The following is a 26,286-nucleotide window of genomic DNA, read 5'->3' on the forward strand; positions in this document are numbered from 1 at the left end:
TTTGAATATATTGAAACGAACCAGCCATCCTAGAAATGAGCTGTTCTGGGCCACGAAGTGATTGAAGGAAAGAAAGTTTTAAAGTTGAGTTCAGGTTTCTGTGCATTGTGCAGTTGGCAAGAACCGCTTATTTGCTTTTGCAAAGTGGCCCCAGTGCTTTTACATCAGGAATGGGCCTCAATTTGCTTCTCTTACTCGGAGGCACAGAACATGTAGTACCCTCCGTGCTTAAAAAGGTTTCAACGTGATGTTTGACAAGAATAGTCTCTTCGGTTTTATCCATATATGTGATTGTGGAAAATGGGCCTACAATGACCTACATATTCTGACCTGCAGGCTGTCCTCTGAGTTCTCAGGAGCTCTAAAAAGCATAAGGTATTTCCTTGTTTTAAAATTGTGCTTCTCAGTGTGAAGTTGGGTTGTGAGGATTTTTGTTGTTTTTTTTTTCAAAAGGAATCAGACGGAACTAAGATTTTAAAGCTGTTACTAGTTTCCACAAAAATAATGGGCTTCCTAATAAATTTGTTGTGTCTATTAAATTTGTCCAATTACTTTTTTTTTTTTTTTTTTTTGAAAAATCTGGTGCTTTTCACATAGGACTATAATTGTTTATTTGCTTGTTTTGATTACAAATCCTAATTCCCATGAGGTTGCAGTTTTTCTCGAGTGTTCTCAGACTGGTCAGCCATCTGGGCCTTATATTCTTTCCCGTATTTGGGGTTTGCCCTTCCGGAGAGGCTGACATCCCAGCTACAGGCTCCTAAAACTTTTTGGAATGTCGGGGAATTGACAAGAAAGACCGTTCTGGAAAAAAAAAAAAAAAAAAAAGAAAAGAAAAGAAAAGAAAAGAAAAAAAGGCCATTCTGACCTGCGGGCCAGAGTCCTCTTATAGAGGAGTTTAGAAATTCTTTAGTGGCTCTTAGTTTTAGAGACTACTTGATGTTATCTCTTACAAGCTTCAAAGATTGATTTCTCCTCACCCTTTCTAGGATTTTTCCCATCATAATAGAGCTGAGGACATATATTGCTTACAGAGCTTGTGGTCCAGGTTCAAACCTTAAAACTGCCAATGACTAGCCATATAACTTCTGGTAGGTTACTCATCCTTGCCCTGGGTCTCTGTATAGCTGTAAACTGTGGCAAACAAGACTGTAGAGCAATCTTAGATTACTTCCTGGCACTTAGTGAATGCTCAGTGAATGTTAGCCCTTGTTAATTATGCCTCTCTTAAGCATAAAGGTTTGGGTTTCCCCCACCCTAGATCTTCTGAAAGCTTTGTGGTTGAAGTGGTGGAAAATGCTTGCTTAAAACATTTTTGTTAATATCCCTTCTTTAGTTCTTGACGTGCATGGTTCTGAAAAAAGGCAGGCTTGTAGCAATATCCCATAATCTGTGTCTGTGTGGATGAGTCCAAAACATAGCAAAATGGCCAGATAGCAAACATTCTGGCCTTTTCAGGCCAAATATTGTCTCCGGCTTTTTTTTTTTTTTTTCTTAACACAATTAAAAAATCTAAAAAGCACTCTTAACTTGAGAGCAACAGAAAACGACACTGTCCCGATTTGGCCTTAAGTTGGCTACAGGTTCAACTCCAGGAGCTCTTTGGGGAGAAATACGTTGGCAACTTTAAACTTCCCTAAAGTTTGTCACAGGGAAGAACTAGGTGAGTGTTGATTGCAGTAGAGATTCTAATCATTAGACCTCCCTTCTCATCCAGGCCAGTCACAAAATCCTATCCATTCCCCACCTCACCCTCCTCCCAAACAAATAAGCAAACATATCCTCCCTCCATTCCAACCTCAAGGTTACTGCCTCCGTTCTCTTGGATGCTAATGTATTCCTGAATTCTTCTGAACCTCTATAACTTGCAGTCCCTCAATTCCCACCCTTCTCATAGTTGATAGTCAACAATTTCTCTGAAATACAGGTCTGCCTTTGCTCAAACACACAAAAATGCCCACATTGATGTCTCCTGGCTGCTTACAGAAGAGGGTATTCCTGACAGTGTATTTTATTAAATGTTGACGGAGATATGGGGTTTGAATGAGAGCACTGAGAAGAGCCCCTAGGAAACCCGACAAAGTCCCATGTCATCTACACAGTCTGTACTTTTGAGGACTACTGGAACCCCTTGAATATTTTCAGCAGGTTTGAGTTTTTCCTAAAGCACATTATCCAGACAAGGCAATTTTTGTACTTATTATCATGGAGTTGCTTAACACTAAAGAGAGAAAGGATCTCGATAAAAAACACACACACACACACACACACACTCAATTTAAGTTTGAATTTGAATCCAGGTCATTGGATCCTGAAGCCAAAGTCATTCTTCTTCCTCCCGCTGCAAGGTAGACGTCATTCTGGCTACTGAACATCTCCAAGCTGCAAAAGACATTCTCTAGAGATATTGTCACCTGCAAAATCGTAGGAAGCAGAACTGGTCTTGAAAGTGGGGTGTGTGGGGTGTATGTGGTGAATTTGGGGCTGCAGGCAACTGTCTCCGCTGCCCCTGTGTTACTTGCTACGGTTGGAAACAAAGTTTATGTCCAAACCAAGGAAACCTGGGTCTTCCTCTAGCAAAAAATCAAAGGCCGAACCTAGGGACAAAGCTTTTGAAAAAATCTCCACTTGATAGTTCGTAGACACTTATTGCAACTTGCAACAAACTAGCACAATGCCTTAAACCCAGTGGGTATACGTGAAAAGCTGAAAAGATTTTTAAAAATATCTTTCATCTGTTGCGCACGACTCATGAAAACACAAGCCAGCATGTGAACCTGGAGGCTGCTTTCCTCCTTTACAGCTTCAAAGCGTCAAATTCTGTACAATTATTTTCAGCATTTAATCAAATTTGGGGGGCTAACAAACACAGTTCTGGAGTCCAACCGCGAAGGGCGGCTGCCTGAGGGCAGTGGATTGGACGCTCCACCAATCACAGAGCGCCACCGGCTTATATAAGCGCCTGGCCGGAGTCGGGCGGCATTGCACGACTTGCTCTTTGGATTTTGAGTCTCTCTTCCTCTCGCAGTTCCTGCCTCTGGCCATGTCGGAAACCGCGCCTGCCGAGACGGCTGCCCCGGCGCCGGTGGAGAAGTCACCTGCCAAGAAGAAGGCGACCAAGAAAGCTGCGGGCGGTGGCGCGGCGAAACGCAAGGCCACCGGCCCCCCGGTATCAGAGCTGATCACCAAGGCGGTCGCCGCCTCCAAGGAGCGCAACGGCCTCTCCCTGGCCGCGCTCAAGAAGGCGCTGGCGGCCGCCGGCTACGACGTGGAGAAGAACAACAGCCGCATCAAGCTGGGCCTCAAGAGCCTGGTGAGCAAGGGCACCCTGGTGCAGACAAAGGGCACCGGCGCCTCGGGCTCGTTCAAGCTCAACAAGAAGGCGGCCTCCGGGGAGGCCAAGCCTAAAGCCAAAAAGACGGGCGCGGCGAAGGCCAAGAAGCCCTCCGGGGCCACCCCCAAGAAGCCAAAGAAGGCTGCGGGAGCCAAGAAGGCGGTGAAGAAAACTCCGAAGAAGGCGAAGAAGCCCGCAGCTGCCGGGGTCAAGAAGGTGGCCAAGAGCCCCAAGAAGGCCAAGGCCGCCGCCAAGCCCAAGAAGGCGGCGAAGAGCCCAGCCAAGCCCAAGGCTGTGAAGCCGAAGGCGGCCAAGCCCAAAGCCGCCAAGCCAAAGGCAGCGAAGCCCAAGGCTGCCAAGGCGAAGAAAGCGGCCCCGAAAAAGAAGTAGGAAATTGGCCTTTGAGAAGGCAGCAAAACCCCAAAGGCTCTTTTCAGAGCCACCCAGAGATTTCTGAAAACAGCTGTACGCTCAGGTCGAACCCTTAATCTTGAACAATTGCGTCAGCCAACACTGCGTGTTGTTAAACCCTGCATCTGCTTCCCCCTTCCCCTTTCAGTTTTTCTCTCGATTCCACTTGCAAAGAACATTTGGACTGAATTTCATTCAGCCCCTTGTGTGGATTACTCACGACTTGATGGATGGGTCGCCCGTAGGGGCTGTATGTACTGCAGCGTCTAAAAATGTGGGTTACAAAAGAGCAGTTTTTTTTTTTTAAAAAGCCCGCGCAACATCCCTAATTGGTTCTTTTCCTGCAGGCAGGAGGATCTTGATTGGTACGCGTATTGAAACGCAGATGGGCTGGGCTTTAAAGGTTCAGTGGCACATTATTAGGTAGAACTTAACTACTGTCCCAGCTCTTTCCCAGAAATAGTGAGTGGCTCTGAAAAGAGCCTTTGGTTTGCAAGTTGCTAGGGAGACCTTATTTGCCCTTGGCCTTGTGGTGGCTCTCGGTCTTCTTGGGCAGCAGCACGGCCTGGATGTTGGGCAGGACGCCGCCCTGCGCGATGGTGACGCGGCCCAGCAGCTTGTTGAGCTCCTCGTCGTTGCGGATGGCCAGCTGCAGGTGGCGCGGGATGATGCGCGTCTTCTTGTTGTCGCGGGCCGCGTTGCCCGCCAGCTCCAGGATCTCGGCCGTCAGGTACTCCAGCACGGCCGCCAGGTACACCGGCGCGCCGGCCCCGACCCGCTCGGCGTAGTTGCCCTTGCGGAGCAGGCGGTGCACGCGCCCCACCGGGAACTGCAGCCCGGCCCGCGACGAGCGCGTCTTGGCCTTGGCGCGAGCCTTGCCGCCCTGCTTCCCGCGTCCAGACATGACACGAAACAACTCACCAAGGACTAGAATGTGGGTGGGTAGGATGGGACACAGCTTCACTACTTATAGTCCTCACGCGGCGCCAAAATGAAGCTGTCCCATTGGCTAAAATTCCAGTCTTATTTAAGCCAATGGAATCCTGGCTTTTCAAATACACTTATTTTGATTGGATACAACCACAAGATGCCCTCTAGAATTTACCACCGATTAGACACCCGGTTTGTTTAATTTTCTTCCCGTGAGAAGCTGTGCATAAAGAGAACCTAGAGACCCTCAGTTTTTCTCCAGCCTTTCGGCTTGGGGGGCGGGGGTGGTTCCTGTGCTCCGTGACAAGACCAGTCAAGGCTAACAAGTTGTGAACAGAGGCACGTAGAGCCCCCTATTCATTTTCTCTCTTATTCTCAAGCCCTTCAGCAACTACTCCCGGCCCTGCCTGAGCCAGCCAAGTCCGCTCCCGCCCCGAAGGAGGGCTCCAAGGAGGCGGTGGCCGAGGCGCCGAAGGACGGCAAGAGGCGCAAGCGCAGCCGCCGGGAGATCGCGCCCCCCGCCCCCGCCCCGTGTACGTGTACAAGGTGCCTCCAAGGTAGGGGTCAGACGCCCCCACAGGCTTCCTTTCACAGCCATCTACGCTTTCCAAAAACACTAGTGCCCATTTTGCCCCGATTTAGAGGTAGGCAAATGCAATTTTTAACCTGAAGGCTTTGGTCCGTGCTTCTTAATTTGTGCAAAAGCTACATTTGTGTTTCCAATAAGATCTAAAGTTGTTTTTTTATTATTATTATTATTTTCACAAACATCAGACACCCCAAAATCATCTTACTGTATTTCACTTAACATCTAAATTCTCACACCAAGAATCACTCGTTCGGTTAATTAGTGAGAAAATTTTAAATTACGACGAGAAGAAAGAATATCTTTCAGCTTCTAGTGAAAATCTTAACTGGCTGAACATCTATTTCTCTCCCCTTACGGAATACCACCGTTTATCAGTATCTCCGCTGTCCCCCCTCCCCCTTCCCGTTGGAAGGCTCTGAATCACATAAATTGGTTTAAAGGAAACTTACCAAGTCACAGTCCCTTTAACATTCCTTACGGTCAATGCTGAGTACGGACCTTTCTGCTACCTCTCATTGTAGGCCTACGTTTTCACCAAGTTACCTAAATGGTGTTGGGATAAAGATGGGGACAGAGAGGAAAACGAGAACCTAAATTAATCACCTCCGTTCACCCCTTAAGGATGAGGATTGCTAATCCAGGCACTACTTTCAGACTTGAATTTTTCTAGGGGTCACTTTTTGCACGTTTTCCTGGCTACACCTTCCAAGGTACATCTCACTCCACCCCATTTTTCCTAGTGAAGTTCCAGAAAGGTGCATACTGAGCCTGCCTCCTTTATCTCACATTGTAATGCCCTCTTTTCTGGAACCCGTGTCTGTTCGTTGTGATTTTCAGGTAGGCAACTCCCATTTTACGGCAACATACATATTTTATGAGAAATAGTTATATTTTTCCAGAATAACAAAATTCAGGAAGAAGAGTGGAACTGTGTTTACGTGTTGTAAATATCTTTAATTTCTGGCTTAATAGAAGACCGCTAGATTCATGTACAGTATTTGTTTCTGCAGTCAATCTATTGCAATATGATTGTCAAATGAAAATGAGAGTGGAAAAGTTAAGTAACTTTCAGTATGACACAAATAAATTTAGTCTCACACACCCACCAGAAGGGTCTCAGAGACCCCCATGTGTCCCCAGATCATATTTTGAGAATCACTGCCTTTAGGACAAGAAGACATTTCATTTGTTTATTTCATAACCATCCTGTTGGTGGTAGCATTGGGGATACCCTTGGCAGGAGCTGAAACACAGAATAATTTGAGAAGGCCTTGTGAATCAGTCTGCATTCCCAATGATGGCTGTCATTAAAATGAAATCCGCTCTCCTGAAATGAAATTTCAGTGAATAAAAAGGCAGGGAGCTCTTTTTTGAGGCTTGATCTACAGCGTTTTCATTTTTTTCTTAACTAGGCTCCACGCCCAGTGCGGGGCTTGAACTCCTGACCCTGAGATTGAGTCACATGCTGTACCAACTGAGTGAGCCAGGTGCCAGTTTGTTTAATTTTAATTCTCCAATTAGCACGGTTTAAACATGATTCTTTCATACTTTCTTGCCTCCCCTCTCTTTTTACTGTTACTGTTAGTCCGGACATCTAAGATCGGCCTTACTTTCAGTCAGTAATGTCTTGGACGCATTAACTCAAAACTTGTAATCACTACCTCTTCCAGGGCTTCTGGTGAATAAAGAGAGACCAAAATCTCCACTCTAGGGCTTACGTTGGGTAGTTAGTTCTCTGTGACCACTGGTGCACCTGCCTGACTCCAGAGCCTCAAGAACACTTCAGTGGCAGATGCTGTTTTCAAAGGCCAAGTGCATATTAACACTTTTCTCTGACAGTCCTTTATCTCGGTCCAGAATAATTTTTTTTTTTTTTAACTCTAACTCACTTTTCTTCCTGAGCTAATTGCTTCATTCTTCTCTGCCAATATAAGACATCACCTTATCAAGGTTAATTTACCAGATTTGGGGTCTCAATCTAAATAAAGAGTTTCAAAAAACAATATAATTACAAATTTTAGAAAAGACACAATGGACTTCTATCCAGGTATGTGTTAAAATACTCATGGGGCGCCTGGGTGCTCAGATGGTTGAGCGTCGGACTTTCACTCAGGTCATGATCTCACGGTCTGAGTTGGAGCACCGTGCTGACAGCTCAGAACCTGGAGCCTGCTTCAGATTCCGTGTCTCCCTCTCTCTCTGCCCCTCCCCTGCCCGTGCTCTGTCTCTCTGGCTCTCAAAAATAAATAAACATAGAAAAAGTTTTGTAAAGAATACTCATAATAAATTAGTAATTTTAATATTCCACCTTGAACTTCTGAAAGAATTAATAGAGTCCACAGCATGAATATGAGGATGCTGTCTGTGTGCTCTCTTTGCACGTGTAGCCCCAAATGGTCCTCCCAGTCATTATCAGCCGCATGCCACTTCTTTGAAAAGAATACGAAGTTTTAATTTTTCTAACATTCTTACCCCAAGAGAGTACTAAAAAAATAAGGGGTCAGCAATTGTCCAGTTTCTGATTATTCCATTAATTCCATTAAATACAATATAAATGAAAAAATATAAAAATGTGTTATGTATCATTTTGTTTTAGGGTGTGTACGTATATATGTATGCGTATAGTGTATTTGGGCTTACAGAATATATAGCTAAGATGTCAGGATTGCATCTATCTGTATTTTCCATCTCACTGCTGTTCCGTGCTGGGAGCATGAAATAATCAAAAACCAGATAGCCAATGCTTTTGAATTTTTTGGAATCCCCTTGGAGTAAAAGCGTTGGAGAAATTAAAATAGAATTTATTTTAGCGTGTGTATAAATAATACATTTATGTATGTGACATACATGAACAAATACATATATACATATACATGTACACACACTCATGGTATAATTATTTTAGTTGCACGCAGTATTAAGTTTCAGTTGCTTGGAGACAAATATAAATAATTGTATTTGGCCAAATACAAATGTATTAACACTTGCAGGATACCTTAACGTTCTATTACTTTATTTTCAAGATGTGACTTTAAAATGTTGGTGGTGGAATTAAATTAAAAAGCTACAGAACAATCACGTTAATATCAAGAATTATTTTTTAATTTTGTTTAATGTTCACTTATTTTTGAGATTAAGAGAGAGACGGAGTGTGAGCAGGGGAGGGGCAGAGAGAGAGGGAGACTCAGAATCCAAAGCAGGCTCCAGGCTCTGAGCTGTCGGCACAGAGCCCGACGCGGGTCTTGAACTCAGGAACAATGAGATGGTGACCTGAGCCAAGTCGGAGACTCAGAATCCAAAGCAGGTTCCAGGCTCTGAGCTGTCAGCACAGAGCCCGACGCGGGTCTTGAACTCAGGAACAATGAGATGGTGACCTGAGCCAAGTCGGACTCTTTTTTTTTTTTTAATTTTTTTTTTAACGTTTTTTATTTATTTTTGAGACAGAGAGAGGCAGAGCATGAACGGCGGAGGGGCAGAGAGAGAGGGAGACTCAGAATCCAAAGCAGGCTCCAGGCCCCGAGCCATCAGCCCAGAGCCGGACGCGGGGCTCGAACTCACGGACCGCGAGATCGTGACCTGAGCTGAAGTCGGCAGCTTAACCGACTGAGCCACCCAGGCGCCCCGCCAAGTCGGACTCTTAACCAACTGAGCCACCCAGGTGCCCCAAGAATTAATTTTAAAAATCCAGTGTTACATCTGTTACATCTACCGCTCAAATTTGAGTGCAAGAATTTTTTATAGTTCCATGTTCTCAAAATACATTCACAAGAACCAACTGGTAAAAAACACTAGTATGTTTGGATTAGAACATGTTTTAGGTACAACTCCATATTCACATCATATGCACATATTTCTAATATTAATTGGGGTGTACTTCGTATTTGTTTTTTTCATACACAAGTGCAGGAACTTTCAAAAGTTACCATTATTGAACATTTTTGTGCAACACCCGAGTATTTGCATGAAAAGCCCATGCCTATATTCTCAATTTTTTGTTCTGTATTATTTTCACAATTAAAGCAGATGTGATATAAAGTCGTTGTATTTTTTTTTAAAGTTTATTCTGAGAGAGCATGCATGCATGAGTGGGGGAGGGGCAGAGAGAGAAAGAGAATCTCAAGCAGGTTCCACGCTGAGCACAGAGCCCTACACAGGGCCCCATCTCACAAACTGTGAGATCATGATCTGAGCCCAAATCAAGAGTCAGATACTTAACCAACTGAGCCACCCAGGCACCCCAAAAATCATTTAAAAAAATTAAAACACACTCAAAAAACACTTACCGGTGGATATTTTTCTTCATTCTAAGCATCTCAGGAAATCTCTGGGAATTATTTTGTCTCTTATGTTTTGTTCCAGTGCATTAAAATTTTTCTTTTAAAGTCACCACTAGTATAAAAATTCAGAAATCTGAAATTATAAGTCATCTAGCAAAGGTATTATAATATGGTTTCCAAAAAGATGTCTGAAGCTATTCAACTTTGAATGTGAGGTCTCAGGCAAAGATTCAGACTAGCTTCTCTTTTCACCCATCTCAAGGCCATCGCCTTTGAGAGACTTCTCATGGCTGGTCAGTCATTTATTTCTTGGCATATTCCAAATTAATCATATTAAATTGTCTCTATATTTTCATAGGCAATTTGAACAGATGGGAAATTTTGCCTCAAGTGATCAATCGGCAGAATAGTATTTTTTTTTTCTGTCCTTGAGTGACAAGCTTATAAATATACAAGAAGTACGTCCACAACTTCTATGTTACTTTATCTTTGACTTTTTGTTTTTATTTTTTTATCATTTAAAAAAAGGTTTTTCTTTTCACATTTATGTTTGAGAGACAGAGACAGCATGAGCGGGGGAGGGGCAGAGAGAGAGGGCGACACAGAATCCGAAGCGGGCTCCAGGCTCTGAGCTGTCGGCACAGAGCCCGACCTGGGGCTGCAACCCACGAATCCCAAGATCGTGACCTGAGCCGAAGTCGGACACTCAACCGACTGAGTCAGCCAGGCGCCCCTCAAAGTCCACAGTTTACATCAGGTTCACTCTCAGTGGATAATGGTATGTATCCAGCATTATGGCATCACACAGTGTTTTCACTGCCCTCAAAATCCTCTGTGCTCCCTCCACATACTCATCCCTTCCCTCCCCTCCCCTCAGCCCCTGGAAACCAGTGATCGTTTTACTATCTTTATAATTTTACCTTTTCCGTAACGCGGTATTGGCTTCTTTCACTCCGTAATATGCATTTTAGGTCCCTGCACGTCTTTTCCCGACTCCATAGCTCATTTCCTTTTAGCGCCGAGTGATAGCGATAGCGTTGTCTGGCTGCACCGGTTTGCTCATCCAGTCACTTACCAAAGGACGTCTCGGTTGCTTCCACGTTTTACCAGTTCTGAATAAAGCTGCTACATGCGCCTGAGTGCAGGTTTTGTGTGACATGTTTTCAACTCCTTTGGGTAAATACCAAAGAAGGCGATTGCAGGATTATGTGGAAAGCGTATGTATGGTTTTGTAAGAATTGACCAAACTCTCTTCCCGGATGGAAGACCCTTTTCCATTTTGCACTCCCGCCAGCAGCGACCGACGGTTCACCTTGCTCCACGTCCTCGTCAGCATTTGGTGTTCTCGGCGTTCCAGATTTTGACCTTTCTAATTGCCGTGTGGTGGTGTTATCTTTGCCTTTCATTTTTTTAAGTTTTTATTTCTTTTTTGCCGGAGTCCAGCTCCAGCAGGTCCAGGGGCTCCCGAAGGATGAACGGCGTCGGCGAAAAAGTGAAAATAAAACAAAACTAAAATAGAAATAAAAATAAAAAACTAAAATAAAAATGGACACAGACAACAGCAGTGTGTTGAACTGGCCCATTTTTTGTCGTGAACGTGGCATTATGTTTGCTAGTGATTTCCTTGTAGCATACGTCATCTAACATTACCTAATTTTGAAAATGTTCCTATGTATAAAGGGCCTTTAAGAAATAACATGGTGATTTTCCCCTAACTTTCCCACATACCCTTTGAGTATAGATTAATTTCTTATATTATTCCATTATGCATCTGCATTTATCTATAATCTACAAAGCATTTGCTTTGCTGTTCTCGTGAAAGGCCCTCCGTTTCTCAACACCTCAAGTGGAACAGTTACAGGGACATGACCTCCTAACCACATGAGGCCAGAAGAACAATGTGTCTGCCTCGGTCCGAGGTGCCAGAAAGGGGCCGAAAAAGCCTTAGAAACCCATGCCTCATACATTCTCAGAGAGACAATGCACCTAGGAACCAATGAACCATTCTGTAGCTTAACCAACTAGGTTCAGTCATCATCTGGAATGCCTCCGGGGGCCAGGTGGGCCTAGGGGCTGAAGTCACCTGTGCCCAGAGATACACTCCTTAGTGCCGGAGTGGGGCTTTCAAATCCATATGTCTCTCCTTTACAGGCCTTCTTTGCTGGCAAACGTATAAGGCTATCCTTCCTGTAAGAAGAGGAGTCTCCATAGGGAATGGCGAGGGCTAAACGTAAGGCCCCGCAATTTCTTGCAGAACCTTATTTTCTTCCCTAATGGTTCTTCTCCCAGGGGGCCTGCCGAGGGCAATTCCCCGACAGACAATACCCCAGGTAGTTTTAAGGCCAAATCACCTAAAAGCAGGAGTACAGGAAGCTTCGCTGTCGGCGGGGCCGCCCTGCAGTCACCAATCCGTCCACAGCCCGGGCCCTGCCACTCAGGCTGGGTTAGCCTGGCTTCCAGCAATTTATTTTGAGAGAGAGAGAGAGAGAGAGAGCACGAATGGGGGAGGGGCAGAGAGAGAGGGAGAGAGAGAGTCCCAAGCAAGCTCTGTGCTATCAATCAGCACAGAGTCCAGCTCGGGGCTCAAACTAACAAACCATGAGATCATGAGCTGAAATCAAGAGTCAGACATTTAAGCAACTGTACCACCCGGGTGCCCCTAATTTTTTTATAGTGATGGTAATCTATAACGTTACTTCATTGTTAACTACTTTCATGAGAAGTTTACTCTAGTTTTCAAATAATCAAAAATAATTTCTTTTTTGAGAGAGTGCAAGCAAGGGAGGGGCAGACAGAGAGGGAGCACAGAGCCTGATACGGGGCTTGATCTCCCAACCACAAAATCACGACCTGAACGTTCCACCAACTGAGCCACCCAGGTGCCCCTCAGATGTTTGTTTTTTTTTTTTTTTTAAAGCTCTGCAAAGTTTCCCAGGCTTGTGTGTAAATCTGTTATTGTACTGACTTTATACCACTTGAAAAGGCTCTAAAATTTAATTTCTCCTCTTATGGGTTCCTTTATGCAAAATTCACTGATGTTATATAGGAAAATTTTCCTCTGCTTCTGGATCTTAACGATAATGTTCCTAACAATCTTATCAAAAGACAGAAGGCCTTTGATTTTGTTGAGATGTGTTTGATGGACTAAGGTGAAGCCACAGCACAAAGAAACCTGGAGCAGAGAGATACATTATTGATGACGCCCTTCATGCCGGAGGGAAACTTAAAGATCGTCTTGTTAAACCCTCCTCTAATTTACAGTTGAGCAGTCGGAAACGAGACAGGTCAAATGGCAAGCCCTCTAGCACACCAGAACTCAGTTCTGTGGGATTCCTTTTCAGTGCCTGTGCGTGTGTGCGTGTGTGCGTGCACACTCAAACGATTCAGGAAAAGCAGGAGCTGGAGAGGAAAGAAAGCATGACTCATCCATCCGGCATATATTTACCGTTATATGCCAGGGATTACGCCCACAAATGACATGGATTGTAACACACGTTTACTTTTATAAATTAGTAATTTTATTATAAAAGACAAGTATGCTTTTAATTAGTAACATAGAGGCAAAAACCTTTAAGATGTCATAAGAAGAGGTAAATAGGAAACAGGGCATATGTTGTTCAGTAGAGATCGTAGGGGTGAAAGAGTCCAGAGCTATTCTTGCACTAAGTATATGAGATGCTAGATATTTGGAACTCACGCACACCAGACTCGTGTCAGTCGGTAATCATGAGGCCTGAAGTCAGCCCCACTCTGGGGACACCAGGAGTCTGGGAACAAAAATAAAGCCTGTGGCTGTTGAGCAGACTCCTGGGCGAGCTTCCGTTGGGCCAGGTGCCCGCCCTGCATCTGCCCCGCGGGCTGATGCTGGGAGAGAACAGATAGACGAGAGTCACACACACTTGAATCAGGTAGCTGGCTCGGCCCACTCGTACACCGAACCTCTCTCTTCCCCTCTGCTTCTTGCTGGGTTTCTAACTGATTTAAGTAAGGCACTGTGGTGAGAGCGCTGAAACGCAGTCTGAGTCTTTCTGTGCCGTGCCCTCCGCGGGAGATCGCGGGACCTCGAGGTAATTTCTTGCCTGATACCAGTGAGGCTGCCCGGTCCTAGCCACGGAGGAGGGTCATTGGGAGGGAGGCGGCGAGAAGGAACGTGCGGGAGCATTGCGGGCAGAGGGAGAGGTAGTGCGAAGGCCAGAGGGGTCAGGGAGGCTGGGGCAGAGGAGGCCAGCTGGACACTGGGGATCGGAGGCCCGAGGCAGCCCTGGGCCGGAGCACCTGACCCCTCAGAGACCAGGGTAAGGGCTCGGAAGTGTTGAAGCTGATCTGACGAAGTCCCAGGGATCTCTGGGCTGCTGGGGGGATGCAGGGGCGAGGGGCTGGGAGCATTCAGCAGGTGGAAGCTGTTCAGTGGCCAGGACAGAGGAGGTGGGGCGTGGAATAGGATGGTGGAGGGGGCAGAGTGAGGGACTCGGCGTCTGCTTCCGTTCATCCCTCAGTCACGCGGAGGGTGCCTTCCTCCCCAGTCTTCTCCCTCTGCACGCTTCCGCTGGAGTAAACCTCTCTAAAATGTCACTTGCCTCGTTAATAACGCTTTTCACAATAATGCTTCTTTCTACACAAATGAATCCAGACTAGTTATCCTTGGGACCGTGTGGCTTGAGCCCTGAATGCTGGGGTTTGCTTTGAAGAATTTGCCCCTTCTGTTCCACCCCCCCTTAGAACACACCATACCAGATCATGATTCGGGAATCAGATATGTCACGTATAAAGCTCCTTCTGTTGTTGTATATCATGATCTATGTCCTTTAGGACAGTGACCGTGTTTTTGCTTTTGTTTTTTTAAGTTTATTTATTTATTTTGAGACAGAGCATGCAAGCAGGGGAGAGGCAGAGAGGGAGCGAATCCCAAGCAGGCTCCACACTGTCAGCGCAGAGACTGACACGGGGCTCAAACTCACACACTGAGAGACCATGCCCTGAGCTGAAGTTAAGAGTCAGATGCTTAACCGACTGAGCCACCCAGACGCCCCTGATGGTGTTTTTTTTGTTTTGTTTTTTTTTTATCACCTGCTTCTCCAAGGACACAATAATAATTGATCCCCTTTCTCCAAAGGAGGACCCCTTTCTCTCTTCAGTTCTCTTTGCCCCCCAAAGACACACACATTTATTTTCATTTCTTTCCTTCTAGGCTTGTACAACACGTCTGTGAGGACAAGAAAACAAAGTCAACTCTGAGGTTTGGGGATCGCTGTCCCAGCACCAGCAGCTCCCATGTGCCTCGTCTTTCCCAGAGCGTGTTCTCACTCCATGTCTATTACGCTTCCAGCAAGGGGGGGGGGGGGTCCCTCAGCGTCTCTGACAGGTGGCCAGGGGAGGGAGGCTTCTGAGGCATCTGCAAGGAGGTGACTGCTGTAAAGGCCAACCCAGGAGGTGGCTGTGGGGAGTCCATTCCCTCCGGGGTCACCGTGCCTCTGCGCCACATTTCGAAGAGAGCTGAGTTCCCCTATGTTCTTAGGGTCGAGGGTACACAGAGGAGCTCCGGTATCACAGTGGGCCCCGCACAGGTGGCCCCCCTCCTGCGTTTCAGTGTCCCGCTTGTTTATTCTCTTCCGGCTGAAGCTGAATGTCAGTGTCAGTGCTGCTGCCTTCGCTCAAAGCCGGCGGGCTGGCGCACCCACAGACGAAGCTGTCCACCTCGTCTCACGCTTGTGCTTACTCCCATGTCCAGGGTCAGCTTCTGGGAACCATTCGGCTAGACACGTGGACCTTCTGGCTTACCCAGGGCTGACGCCTCTCCAGGTCTTCTGCGAACGGATCTATCAGCACTGCCGACTGTTTCTGGGGGTACCCCAGCATCTCGGAAGCCTCCCAGCAGCTCTCTCCTTTAACATTGCCATGCTGTAGCCCGTGCGATCAAAGTCACCAGGGTCTGCATTCCCGCAGAGCAGTAGTGGCCCTTCGGGAGCATGCCAGGAACGAGGCAGACCGGATTTAGGCTGTCCCAGTGACTGGGGGGAGGTGCACCCCTGACAGGAGCGGACGGGCTGCTGGGTGTCCTGTGAAGAACGGAGTCACTCGACTTCCAAGTGTCTCCGGGTAAATCTGAAGGTGCGGGACCTGTTGTGGATCAAGCCCAGAACCCGGAAGTACGAGGTCTTTGCCCACGTGTTTGTGTGTAGTTTAGGGGACACTGAAGTTTCCGACAAATCCGGATTGTGTTTTGTTCCTTTCACATGCTCATGTCCCCCCAAGAATCATTGGTGTTTACAAAAAGAAAAAAAAAAGGTCGCCTCACTGAGAGTTAAGTCTCTTTTCAGTGTTTGAACACCCGAGTCAACCCTACAAGGTCTTTGTGGCTCCAGGATGATTCTAAACAGGTTCTGTGAGGACTGTTGTGTCAACCTGACAGGGCCGTGCACTACCCAGATACTGGGTCAGACATTATTCTGGGGATTTCTGTCAAGGGGGTTTTGGATGACAGCGACATTTAAATCGGTAGACTTAAGGGGCTCCTGGGTGACTCAGTCGGTTAAGCATCCGACTTCGGCTCAGGTCATGATCTCGTGGTTAATGCGTTTGAGCTCGGCGTCCAGCTCTGTGCTGACAGCTCGGAGCCCGGAGCCTGCTTCAGATTCTGTGTCTCCCTCTCTCTCTCTCTCTTTCTCTGCCCCCCCCCTGCTAACACTCTGTCTCTCAAAAATGAATAATAAACCATTAGAAAATTTAAAAATAAATTGGTAGACTTAATTTGTAAACAGATTGTTCTCCCTGATGTGGGTGGGCCACATTCAATCAGTTGAAATCAGAAAAAGGAACAAAAAGGCTGTCCCTCCCTTGACTAAGAACTACTCATGTCTGGCTGCTTTTGAGCTGGGATATTGGCTTCTTCCTGCCTTTGGACTCAGACTGAAACATGGGCTCTGCCTGGGTGTCAAACCTGCGGGTCTTCAGGCTGGAACAGCATGGCCTCCCTGGGTCTCCCAGTGCCTGACTCACCCGGCAGCTCTCGGGCCTTGTCAGCCTCCCCAGTCACAGGAGCCGGGTCCTTGTAAGAAACGTCTTAATATATATATACACATCCATCCTACTGGTTTCACTGCTCACCAGTACAGGTGCAAATACTCAACTACTTCTCTATGTGTTTCTGTGTAGGACACAAGCATTCATGTTGAAGTCATCTCCTTTATTGTTAAAATAACTGTCTCTTATTTCATTTTTATATAATAGTTACACTGTTTCATGACCTTTAGAAACTATGCATGCGTTTAAGTGTTATTACCTAAGAATTTAACTTTAGGCTGGAAAAAGGGGCCACTAAAAATAGATATAAAAGGGGGGCCTGGGGAATGACACACATGAGAACCACTGCCTTTCATAAATGAAGTCCAGGAAATGTAACCTGTTTATTAAGATACACGAGCCCAGACCTCACGGCGTGTGCATAAGCGCGGGTCACGGCTCCTCCCTCTCCTCCCCCTGGCCTCAGCAGCCCTGGCCTGGAGCCTCTGCCCTGGTGCCTTGAAATTTAAAGGTTCTCCCCAGGGGTGGCTCAGTCCGTTAAGTGTCCGACTTTGGCTCAGGTCGTGATCTCATGGTTCGTGAGTTCAAGCCCCGTATGTTTGGGGATCTCTGCTCTCAGCACAGAGCCTGCTTCTGTCCCCTCTTTCTGCCCCTCCCCTGCTCACATTCTCTTCCTCAAAAACAAATAAATATCTATACGTATGAGGTTCTCCCCAAATTAATATCCTTGGGATTCCAGAGTTCCCTTACAGCTTTTCATAATTTCTCCCTCGAAATGATGTAAGCACAGCCCTTTGGCTGAGGCACTTATTGGTTCTTCTTTCTGTCACTGGGATTCTTGCACGCCTGCAGGGGTGGGGTCCTCGTCCCGTAGTCTACCCGACCCCCTTCCTAGTACTTGTCAGGCCCTCAGTCAACTCGTTTAAGCTGAAGCAGTCCTAGTCAGTCGTGATGCCAGGAATACTCACACGTATGTTCAACGCTGTAGGAGTTGAGAGAAAGTTCTTAACCCTATTCAAGTCTGGAAAATAATTTCCTTGTGCGTTTTGTTAACTTGTTTTGTGTCTTAATACCGCATGTCTGCTTTTCTCGTGAAACCTCCCAAGAGGCCGAATAGGTGACAACATCAGAAAAGGCGAGCTTCTGAAACAGAAGCTCAATAGAAGTTGAAAGCAATTAGGAAGCAGCCGGGGCACCTGGGTGGCTCAGTCGGCTGAGCGTCTGACTCGGTTTCCGCTCAGGTCATGATCTCGCTGTTCGTGGGATCCAGCCTCGAGTGGGGCTCTGAGATGACAGTGCGGAGCCTGCTCGGGACTCTCTCTCTCTCTCTCTCTCTCTCTCTCTCCCCCTGCCCTTTCCCCGCTTGCACGCTCTTTCTTTCTCTCTCTAAATAAATAGATAAATGTAAAAAAAATAAGCCTTAAAAGAAAAGGTATTAGGAAGCAGATAAATGAGCCATCTGCAGAAACAATACACATTTAAAGTGGTTTGGACAGGTGTGGGTGAGGAGATGCTTCCATATCCAGGAACCTAACAGGTGCCTAAGGGAAGTTGTGGTCAAAGTAATGTCATGTGCCCGATACAATGTCCTAACTGAGGGCTGGTAAACTGCATGAAATCTAGGAAGGAGTGAGAAAAAAAAAAAAAAAAAGGGGGTTAAGCTTTTGTCAGTACATTTTGTTCAACCTGGAAGGAAGTTTTCAATGAAGAAAACATGAATTTCTCTAGGCTGGACAAAGGCCATTTTCAGGTAATGTAACTTGGGGAAAAGCCTGTCCTTTAGGCTAAGATTTTCTCATCTGTTTTTTATGTTCCAATCTGTCCCTTTGTGCTCCAGAAGTTGTTCTTTAGAGAAAAAATGATAAAAAGTATTACTTGGGGCACATCATGTGGATTACTGAAGATACCAGCGAGTCTGGTGTAAGACAGTGAAGTGACATTCAGATTGGGATGAGCTCAAGTCAATTTCCCGAAGACTGATCAGCAGTGCCATAAATTAATCAAGATACTTTGAACAACAAGGGGTTAGATACCTGGATCACCAAAGTGCAAAAAACCCACAAAATCTAGCATTGGGTTCTTTATTTTTCTCTCCTTTCAGGAATTTCAAGTTTCTAAATGTTGAAGTGCAATGGACCCGATGTGTGAACCCTGTACAGAGGGACCACAAACGCCTTCTGCGCGCTCCTATCCATTCTGCGCAGATTTCAGAATCCTCCTTCCCGGGTTCTTCAAAACATCTTTCCTGCTGACAGGCGCAAGTCATATCTACCTATTCCTATACCTGTACTTGTACCTATGCCATCCACACCCATCTCTACACACACACATTCCCCAGGCCGAGGATCTATGTGGTAGATAACTTAATCCCTCTAAATCCTCTCATTTCCTCCCCTGGATTTTATCTGCCGATTCCCTCATGCTGTAAAACAGAAATACCAGAATTTACCGCCAATTATCTGCACTAATGGATTAATGGACAGGACCAAAGGCATATGTAGTCTGAAAGTAGTGATGAAAATAACCAAATATATGGTAAATTTACTGTCATCAACTATCTTTTTTTCATTTTTTTTCATGTTTACTTATTTTTGAGAGAGAGAGAGCGTGAGTGGGGGAGGCCCAGAGAGGGTGACACAGAATCTGAAGCCCAGTGTTAGGGCTCACACCCATGAACCACAAGATCATGGCCTGAGCCAAAGTTGGACGCTTAACCAACCAAGCCACCCAGGCGCCCCTGTCATCAACTGTCTTGAAGGGCGATGGAAGGAGAAATGATACATAGACTTAAAAATATTTCTTTTCTAACAGAATTGAGGAAGGGATATACACACATACATACACATGAATACATAAAACATATACAAAACACACACACACACATGCACACACACACACATGTATAGGCCAGTCAGAGACCTGTCCCAAAGATTTTGAGAAGCTGAGTAGACAGAAAAGTTTACAGGAGCTGGAGGTGGGTTCTGGCTGAATTGTAGCCCACATCTTGAGTTTTCTGAATTCATGGGCCTTTTTAATAGCCTGTCAGTCTTTTTCTCCTACACCCTCAAAGAAACTAAATCTATCTACAGAAACCCTGTACTGTATTTAATTCTCATTTATAAGGTTTCCTCTAGGACACATGAGATGATGGGACCTTGATTTTTATGCAAGATTCTTTCCCTATTATATTTTTCAGTATAGCATCTGCTACATAAAGGGAGTATGTGTAACATACATCTTAAGTGTAAAACAAGTTGTATCAAACACCCATGATGAACTTCTAGCACTAAATCTGGAATGTTGATAACAAGTTATTTACCTCAGTCACTGAGGTGTGCACTTCCTGATTTTTAAAAACTCGCATATGGAGCTCTTAAAGTTTTTTGAATCCTACACTTACACGTGCTTCTATAGAAGCTTAAATAATAATGTATTTTCGAGTTCTATAGAGTGCTATCATATATGAACCTCCTGAGATTTAGGTTTCTGAAATTTAACCAAGCACCGCTGTGTATCTTAATCTTTTTCCTGCTATGTGGACTCCTAGCGAGTGAATGTACCGCAATATATTTGTTTAGTCTTTTTGGCCATGAGTATGTGGCCGCATCTACTATTTTGCCACTAAGAATGGAGCCCGCTGCTCCACTCTTGTGTCTCCTGTTCAATGTGTGCAGAATATTCTCACCCAGACACCTGTGGGTGGAACTGAGTCACTGGAGTACTGACATTGGACAAAGGGCATTATCAAGAAGTTCAGCAAACCCGACTCAAATGTAGAAGTGTTTCCATACCCTCCCCCCGCCCCCCGCCAAGACCAAAATATTTTTAAATATGCCATTCCTAAGGCTTAAAGCGGAGGGAAGGATTTGTACTCCCTGAATCGGGGGTGAAGGAACAGCCTTCTCTGACTTTTCTCATTTTCTTTCCAAACGTCTTCCCATAGAAACAGGAAATGCAAGGCGCACAGAGAGAAAGAAAACATGGGATGGATTCTCCGACAGGAAAGGCAGGGAACAGAACCCAATCCCTCCCCTAAAGAGGAATTTCACTCAGAGAAACGAGGGAGTGAGTCCAGCAGCGGTTCCTCACGCCAAGCCACACGGCCCAGAATCACCCCAGTGAGGACAGACTACCACCGGGCAGCCGGCGGTAAAGTTTAAACTCCGCGCGCTGCGCCCTGGTTGGCTGCCCAGACCAACGTGGCCACCGATGAACCGGGATCTTCCATTTCCTTCTGCTGCCTTTCTAACTTGCGAGTGGCGAATCCAAACCAGGCGGAGCAGAGCTGGCACCATCCCCAAAAGAAACAGTTGTGAATAAAAGGATGTGTGCGCGTCTCAGCGCGTGCCCAGGGCTTCGCTGTAAGGTGCGCCTGAGAGTTAAGGACAGAGCTTTGTGGTCATGGAACTTCCTGCCAGGCTGACTGTTCAAAGCTAACCAGGTTTTGTTTGAGACAAAGGGTGCTTTCTTTCAGTAGGCTTGTCTGATCACGAATGTGATCCTTCCTGACCGAAACCCATAGAAATACGTCTCTGGAGTTATTTCAACTTGCTGTACACTGTAATTTCTAGCGAGACGAAAACACGGGACTCAGATACGGTTTCTTTACAGAAAACAAAGACCCAGTGTAAATAAGTGCCAGTTCCCTTTAGAAGACTGAGTGGCTCTGAAAAGAGCCTTTGGGGTGTGGACCGAGCCTTACCGATTGCTCTGCAGCCGGCGGGCTCACTTTGCGCTGGTGTACTTGGTGACGGCCTTGGTGCCCTCGGACACGGCGTGCTTGGCCAGCTCCCCGGGCAGCAGCAGGCGCACGGCCGTCTGGATCTCCCGGGACGTGATGGTCGAGCGCTTGTTGTAATGCGCCAGGCGCGACGCCTCGCCCGCGATGCGCTCGAAGATGTCGTTCACGAACGAGTTCATGATGCCCATGGCCTTGGACGAGATGCCGGTGTCGGGGTGCACCTGCTTCAGCACCTTGTACACGTACACCGAGTAGCTCTCCTTGCGGCTGCGCTTGCGCTTCTTGCCGTCCTTCTTCTGCGCCTTGGTCACCGCCTTCTTGGAGCCCTTCTTCGGGGCGGGAGCGGACTTGGCTAGCTCAGGCATGGCCGGAAATCACTGTTAAAGGACTTGAAAACAGAAAGAATGAGTACGAGGCTCTAAGTGTCCTTTTTATCCACAGCTTCTTAAACAAAGGAGGCACTGGACGAAATCCTGTAGCTAATTGGCGAGTTCTGCAAACGTCACGTATTAATTTCGTTCAATCAAAGTAAGTGTATTTGAAAACCAGCATCCCATTGGTTACAGCGAAACTGTAATTTTAGCCAATGGGATAGTTTTCTTTTTGCTCCCATTAGAGAGTATAAATAGGGTAGCTCTGGCTCAGTCCATGCTGAGCGTACTCTGGCTTGTGACGTTTTCTCCGTCATGTCTGGACGCGGGAAGCAGGGCGGCAAGGCTCGCGCCAAGGCCAAGACGCGCTCGTCGCGGGCCGGGCTGCAGTTCCCGGTGGGGCGCGTGCACCGCCTGCTCCGCAAGGGCAACTACGCCGAGCGGGTCGGGGCCGGCGCGCCGGTGTACCTGGCGGCCGTGCTGGAGTACCTGACGGCCGAGATCCTGGAGCTGGCGGGCAACGCGGCCCGCGACAACAAGAAGACGCGCATCATCCCGCGCCACCTGCAGCTGGCCATCCGCAACGACGAGGAGCTCAACAAGCTGCTGGGCCGCGTCACCATCGCGCAGGGCGGCGTCCTGCCCAACATCCAGGCCGTGCTGCTGCCCAAGAAGACCGAGAGCCACCACAAGGCCAAGGGCAAGTAAAAATATGGCCTAGTCTGGAGCTCAAGTCTCCTGTCCAAACCAAAAGGCTCTTTTTAGAGCCATCCACTTAATCAAGGAAAAGAGCTGTGCCTCACGTTCTGTCATTGGGATAGCAGGTGTTGAATAGTGGCAAATCCTGTTAAAAAGAAAATTTATAGGCCTGTCAATCGACCCAAGAGCCCTTGAATTAAAAGAAGTCCCCTTGCCGAAAAAGACAAACCTTTGCCCTAAGGAACCCATAAGAGGAAAACTTGGGTGTCCTTGATTCTTCCTGCAGGATCGAATGTCCATGTGGAACCTAAACTTGGCAGCCTGTGACTTTGGCCTATCCTTCCTTCTTCTAATTCAATGGAATCCTCCTGAAAAAGACTCCCCCCTCCTATATGTCCTGCGTTAGTCCTGCAGGCCGGTGGACTCCTTGTTTGAAGTAAGTTCAGGCAGACAATGCATTTCATAATTGTACACAGGTGAAGTAAAGACGGCAAGGAAACATCGGGGAGACCATGTGCCTTTGCAACAGACGTGAGAGGTGGACGTTGGAAGTCAGATTTTCACCTTAACTATACTGGCACCCAATGAGTCCCAGTGCCTATTCTGGCTGTTCTCGGCCACCAGCACACCCTTATCACCAAGTCAAAAGCTGGAGGGCGTCTTCCATTCCTCTCCACGGAAGTACACCTCTGCCAATGTTTAGTTTTTCCTCACGAAGATCTAATAAAATTAAGTTTCTATGCCGCTTCTAGTCTATGTGAATTAGTTTATCTCCTGGGTCTCTTGAAAGGTTTGTATGTCCTATCGTGAAATCTGAACTGCAGTCACAGGCAAAAACCCCCTAGAATCCGTGAACACAGCAATCCCAGATAGGAGGGAAATGTCACCTTTAAAAACGTTTCTTTCAAAGTTACGATTATTCGATGTCAAAGGACCCACATCCTGATTTCAGTGAATCTGATTATTCAGTTGTTTCCTCTTAAAAAGTCACCTGCATTAATCAAATTTGTAAATTTTGAACAGCTATTTCTCTTAGCATTGGAAACGTCAAATAGAATAAGTTAACACAGCTCCAAGGAAGGCCTAGGAGTTCTTTCCACGTTTAATCATAAAATACGCTGTTTTGATGATTGATGTGGCTTTTGTGACAAGGTTCAGAGCAAATGTCCCAGCATGAGACACTTTGACGAGTGGAGTTTTGTGAGCTGAAGACAATTAGGCCCAAAATACTCAGGTAGACTTTTTACCACCCCCTCTACTGCCTACAAGGATGTGACTGGGCCTGGGCCAGGAAGAGAGCTATCACCAGAGGTAAGTACGAAGTGTGAGCTAGGTCCAATGAGCTGTGGGGAGCTCACAGGACCTGATCAAATTTCTCCCTGTCTCCTTGTCTCCACAAGGCCTGGCAAACTTTTGTTTACTGAACATCCTCTCCCCATGTTCCTGTGAACAGTCTTCCCTTTGAAGCCCAGACCTCTGCCCCCTTCTTAGCTCAATAGCATTCAAGCCTCAACTGCCTGACTGTGGGAGAGGCTCACCAGTCTTGGTGGGACTCCCGCGTGTACAAAATTAAATGTTTTCCTCTTGTTCATCTGTCCTCTGTCAACTTCATTGTTAGACCAGCCAGAGAACTTAGAAGGAAAGAAAGGACAAGTTTTGTCCGCCCTTAACAGATCAAATCGCTAGTAATTGCTTTCTTGCATTGTTTGTATTTCTCACAAGAACGACTACATTGTTAAATTGTTATTAAAATTATGTTATTCGCATGGTTTTGATTTATCAAACCAATGAACCCATACTCAAATAATTGGCAAATAAATACACATTTTTAAGTAAAATATATTCAAGCGTGATACACTATTGCTTATAATTCCATGTTAACTGAGTTTTTTGTTAGTTGCCTATAGCTCCAAGGTCATTGGATAAAGTGCGTACTATTGATGAGGGAGCATGAGGATGACTGAGGGGCAAAGCACAAGCTAGCACACACCCCCGCCCCAGGTGGGACATGTGTGATATTCCTCGGACACCCCTGACCGCCCAAGAACGAAGGAAAGGGGTGTCAGTGCTGGCCATGGTGCTGTGGGAAACTAAGGCAAATGAAAACTTAAATTCCCTTACTGCCTACAGCCATTGGCAAGTCCTTGAAACCGGCAGAGTGACCTCCCTCTAGGAGTTCAGCTGCCTCCATGATGGCACTTTGCTGGGGGCAAAAGGGAACCTTGGCTTTACATTATCCCAACTTTAAGGATCTTGTAAGTCTACTTCCTTTATCTCTACTGCCCCAAGATATATGCTGGTAATCCTACTCCAAGCTTATGGCCCCCCATAAGAGACCCCCATACATCTAAAGGGTCTCATGACTGAGGTTTTACTAAATGATAATAAATGGCGTTCCCTTAGCAACAGCTACCCCCTCAAGGTCCTGGAAACTTTGCTTCCAAAATACCTTAGAGACTTACTCTACCTGTCAGGACAGCTCTTCCTGCCCAGGGTCCTGTCCCTGTGCTTTAATAAAATCACCTTTTTGCACCCAAGACATCTTCAAAATTCTTTCTTGGCCATCGTCTCTGGATGTCACTACCCTCCCCACCCCAAAACTTCATCACTATTATTATTTATATAATCAAAAAAATAAATAAATAAAAACTTCTTTTTAAAAAATAGAACAAAACCTTCAAAAACTCTTGATGAAATAATTCAGATATTTGTAATTGCAATCAGATCCAGAAGGACTGATGACAACTTCATAGTTTATACTGTAAAATCATTTTCATAGGAGGTAAAGTTCAATTTTATTGGCAGAACATTTATGGAACCTTTTATTAAACAATCGAAGTATAATTGACACAGAGGAAAGCAGTGTTTAAGCTTTCTTTCTGGCGTTGGTCTCTCCACTAATTTCCATCTCTGCAGATTCTGAAAGCACCTCTTCCCATGTTAAATTTCCCGTGTATCTCACCCATCAGTTTACAAAGTCCCTTAGAGTGGAGACTGGGTTTTATTCATATTTGTGTCTTCCTAAACACAAATGACACAATGACAACCCCACAAAATATAGTCAATAAATTGTGTCAATTTTATAATAATAAAAATCCTTATAACATAGGTACGTGGTATAAAATAAAAGCAAAAAACAACAAAAAAAAAAGAGAGATAGAAAGGTAAATAAAAAAGAGATCCCATGGAGGAACTGGAGTCAATCTAAGTGGAGGCAGCGTAAAGATGAGACGGGTCCAAGGAGCAAAGACCAGTCGGAAAGACGTAAATTGCCTTTTTCAGTTCATGGTATTTATCTGGAAAGAGGCTGTGCTTGATCGGCCTCCTGCCTCCTCCCCCAATCTGCCAACAATCTCACATTTAAATAAATGCTACTGCTGTCGATGAATATGAGTTACGTGGTAGAATAATGCAACAGCTCAAGTGATCAGGGGCCCCAGCGGCTTGGAGGAAGGCAGGGATGCAGGCCAGGGCGCGAACACCAAGGGCAGAGAATTAGGGATCCGCCAACCAGTACAAACTTCTGAGGCTTCAGTGACTTTCCCCTAGGGTTGCTTTTGTGTGGTTTTTATATATCTCTCGGCTTCCAGATTTTTCTATATGCTTACTATTGAAGTTGTCTACATGAAAATATTGGTTTTCCTGGTGCAGTGGTAGTATCTCAAGAGACAGGGCTTTGGTGAAGAGGGGGTAGCAATGGACCCTCTGCTGCAATCATCCTTCACTTACATTTTTAGCTGTTAAAACACTGATTAGAAGTTAGTTCGTAACAGGGGCGCCTGGGTGACTCAGTCAGTTAAGCGGCCGACTTCAGCTCAGGTCATGAGCTCACAGCTCGTGGGTTTGAGCCCCACGTCAGGCTCTGTGCTGACAGCTCAGAGCTTGGAGACTGCTTCGGATTCTGTGTCTCTCTG

At 46.1% G+C, this 26,286-nt stretch overlaps 5 protein-coding genes across 5 annotated transcripts in view; 2 read left to right on the forward strand and 3 right to left on the reverse strand.

Moving 5' to 3' along the window:
- LOC125939373 (uncharacterized) overlaps nt 1–26,286 on the reverse strand; it is a 561,003-nt gene that overhangs the window by 43,652 nt on the left and 491,065 nt on the right. The gene's annotated exons all lie outside the window — the stretch shown is intronic.
- H1-5 (H1.5 linker histone, cluster member) lies at nt 2,985–3,982 on the forward strand. Its single transcript, XM_049654781.1, has one exon. It carries the CDS (start codon nt 3,044–3,046, stop codon nt 3,722–3,724), a length of 681 nt encoding a protein of 226 aa, XP_049510738.1. The 5' UTR covers nt 2,985–3,043; the 3' UTR covers nt 3,725–3,982.
- On the reverse strand, nt 4,229–4,664 carry LOC125939381 (histone H2A type 1-E). The gene has a single exon (XM_049654819.1). The coding sequence runs from the start codon at nt 4,647–4,649 to the stop codon at nt 4,257–4,259; it is 393 nt and encodes a 130-aa protein (XP_049510776.1). The 5' UTR covers nt 4,650–4,664; the 3' UTR covers nt 4,229–4,256.
- Nucleotides 21,250–21,701, reverse strand: LOC125939392 (histone H2B type 1-L). Its single transcript, XM_049654836.1, has one exon. It carries the CDS (start codon nt 21,665–21,667, stop codon nt 21,287–21,289), a length of 381 nt encoding a protein of 126 aa, XP_049510793.1. The 5' UTR covers nt 21,668–21,701; the 3' UTR covers nt 21,250–21,286.
- Nucleotides 21,961–23,116, forward strand: LOC125939372 (histone H2A type 1-H-like). Its single transcript, XM_049654810.1, has 2 exons — nt 21,961–22,373; nt 22,849–23,116. Exons 1-2 carry the CDS (start codon nt 21,989–21,991, stop codon nt 22,905–22,907), a joined length of 444 nt encoding a protein of 147 aa, XP_049510767.1. The 5' UTR covers nt 21,961–21,988; the 3' UTR covers nt 22,908–23,116.

Source organism: Panthera uncia (assembly GCF_023721935.1).
Source record: "Panthera uncia isolate 11264 chromosome B2 unlocalized genomic scaffold, Puncia_PCG_1.0 HiC_scaffold_25, whole genome shotgun sequence".
NCBI lineage: Eukaryota > Metazoa > Chordata > Mammalia > Carnivora > Felidae > Panthera > Panthera uncia.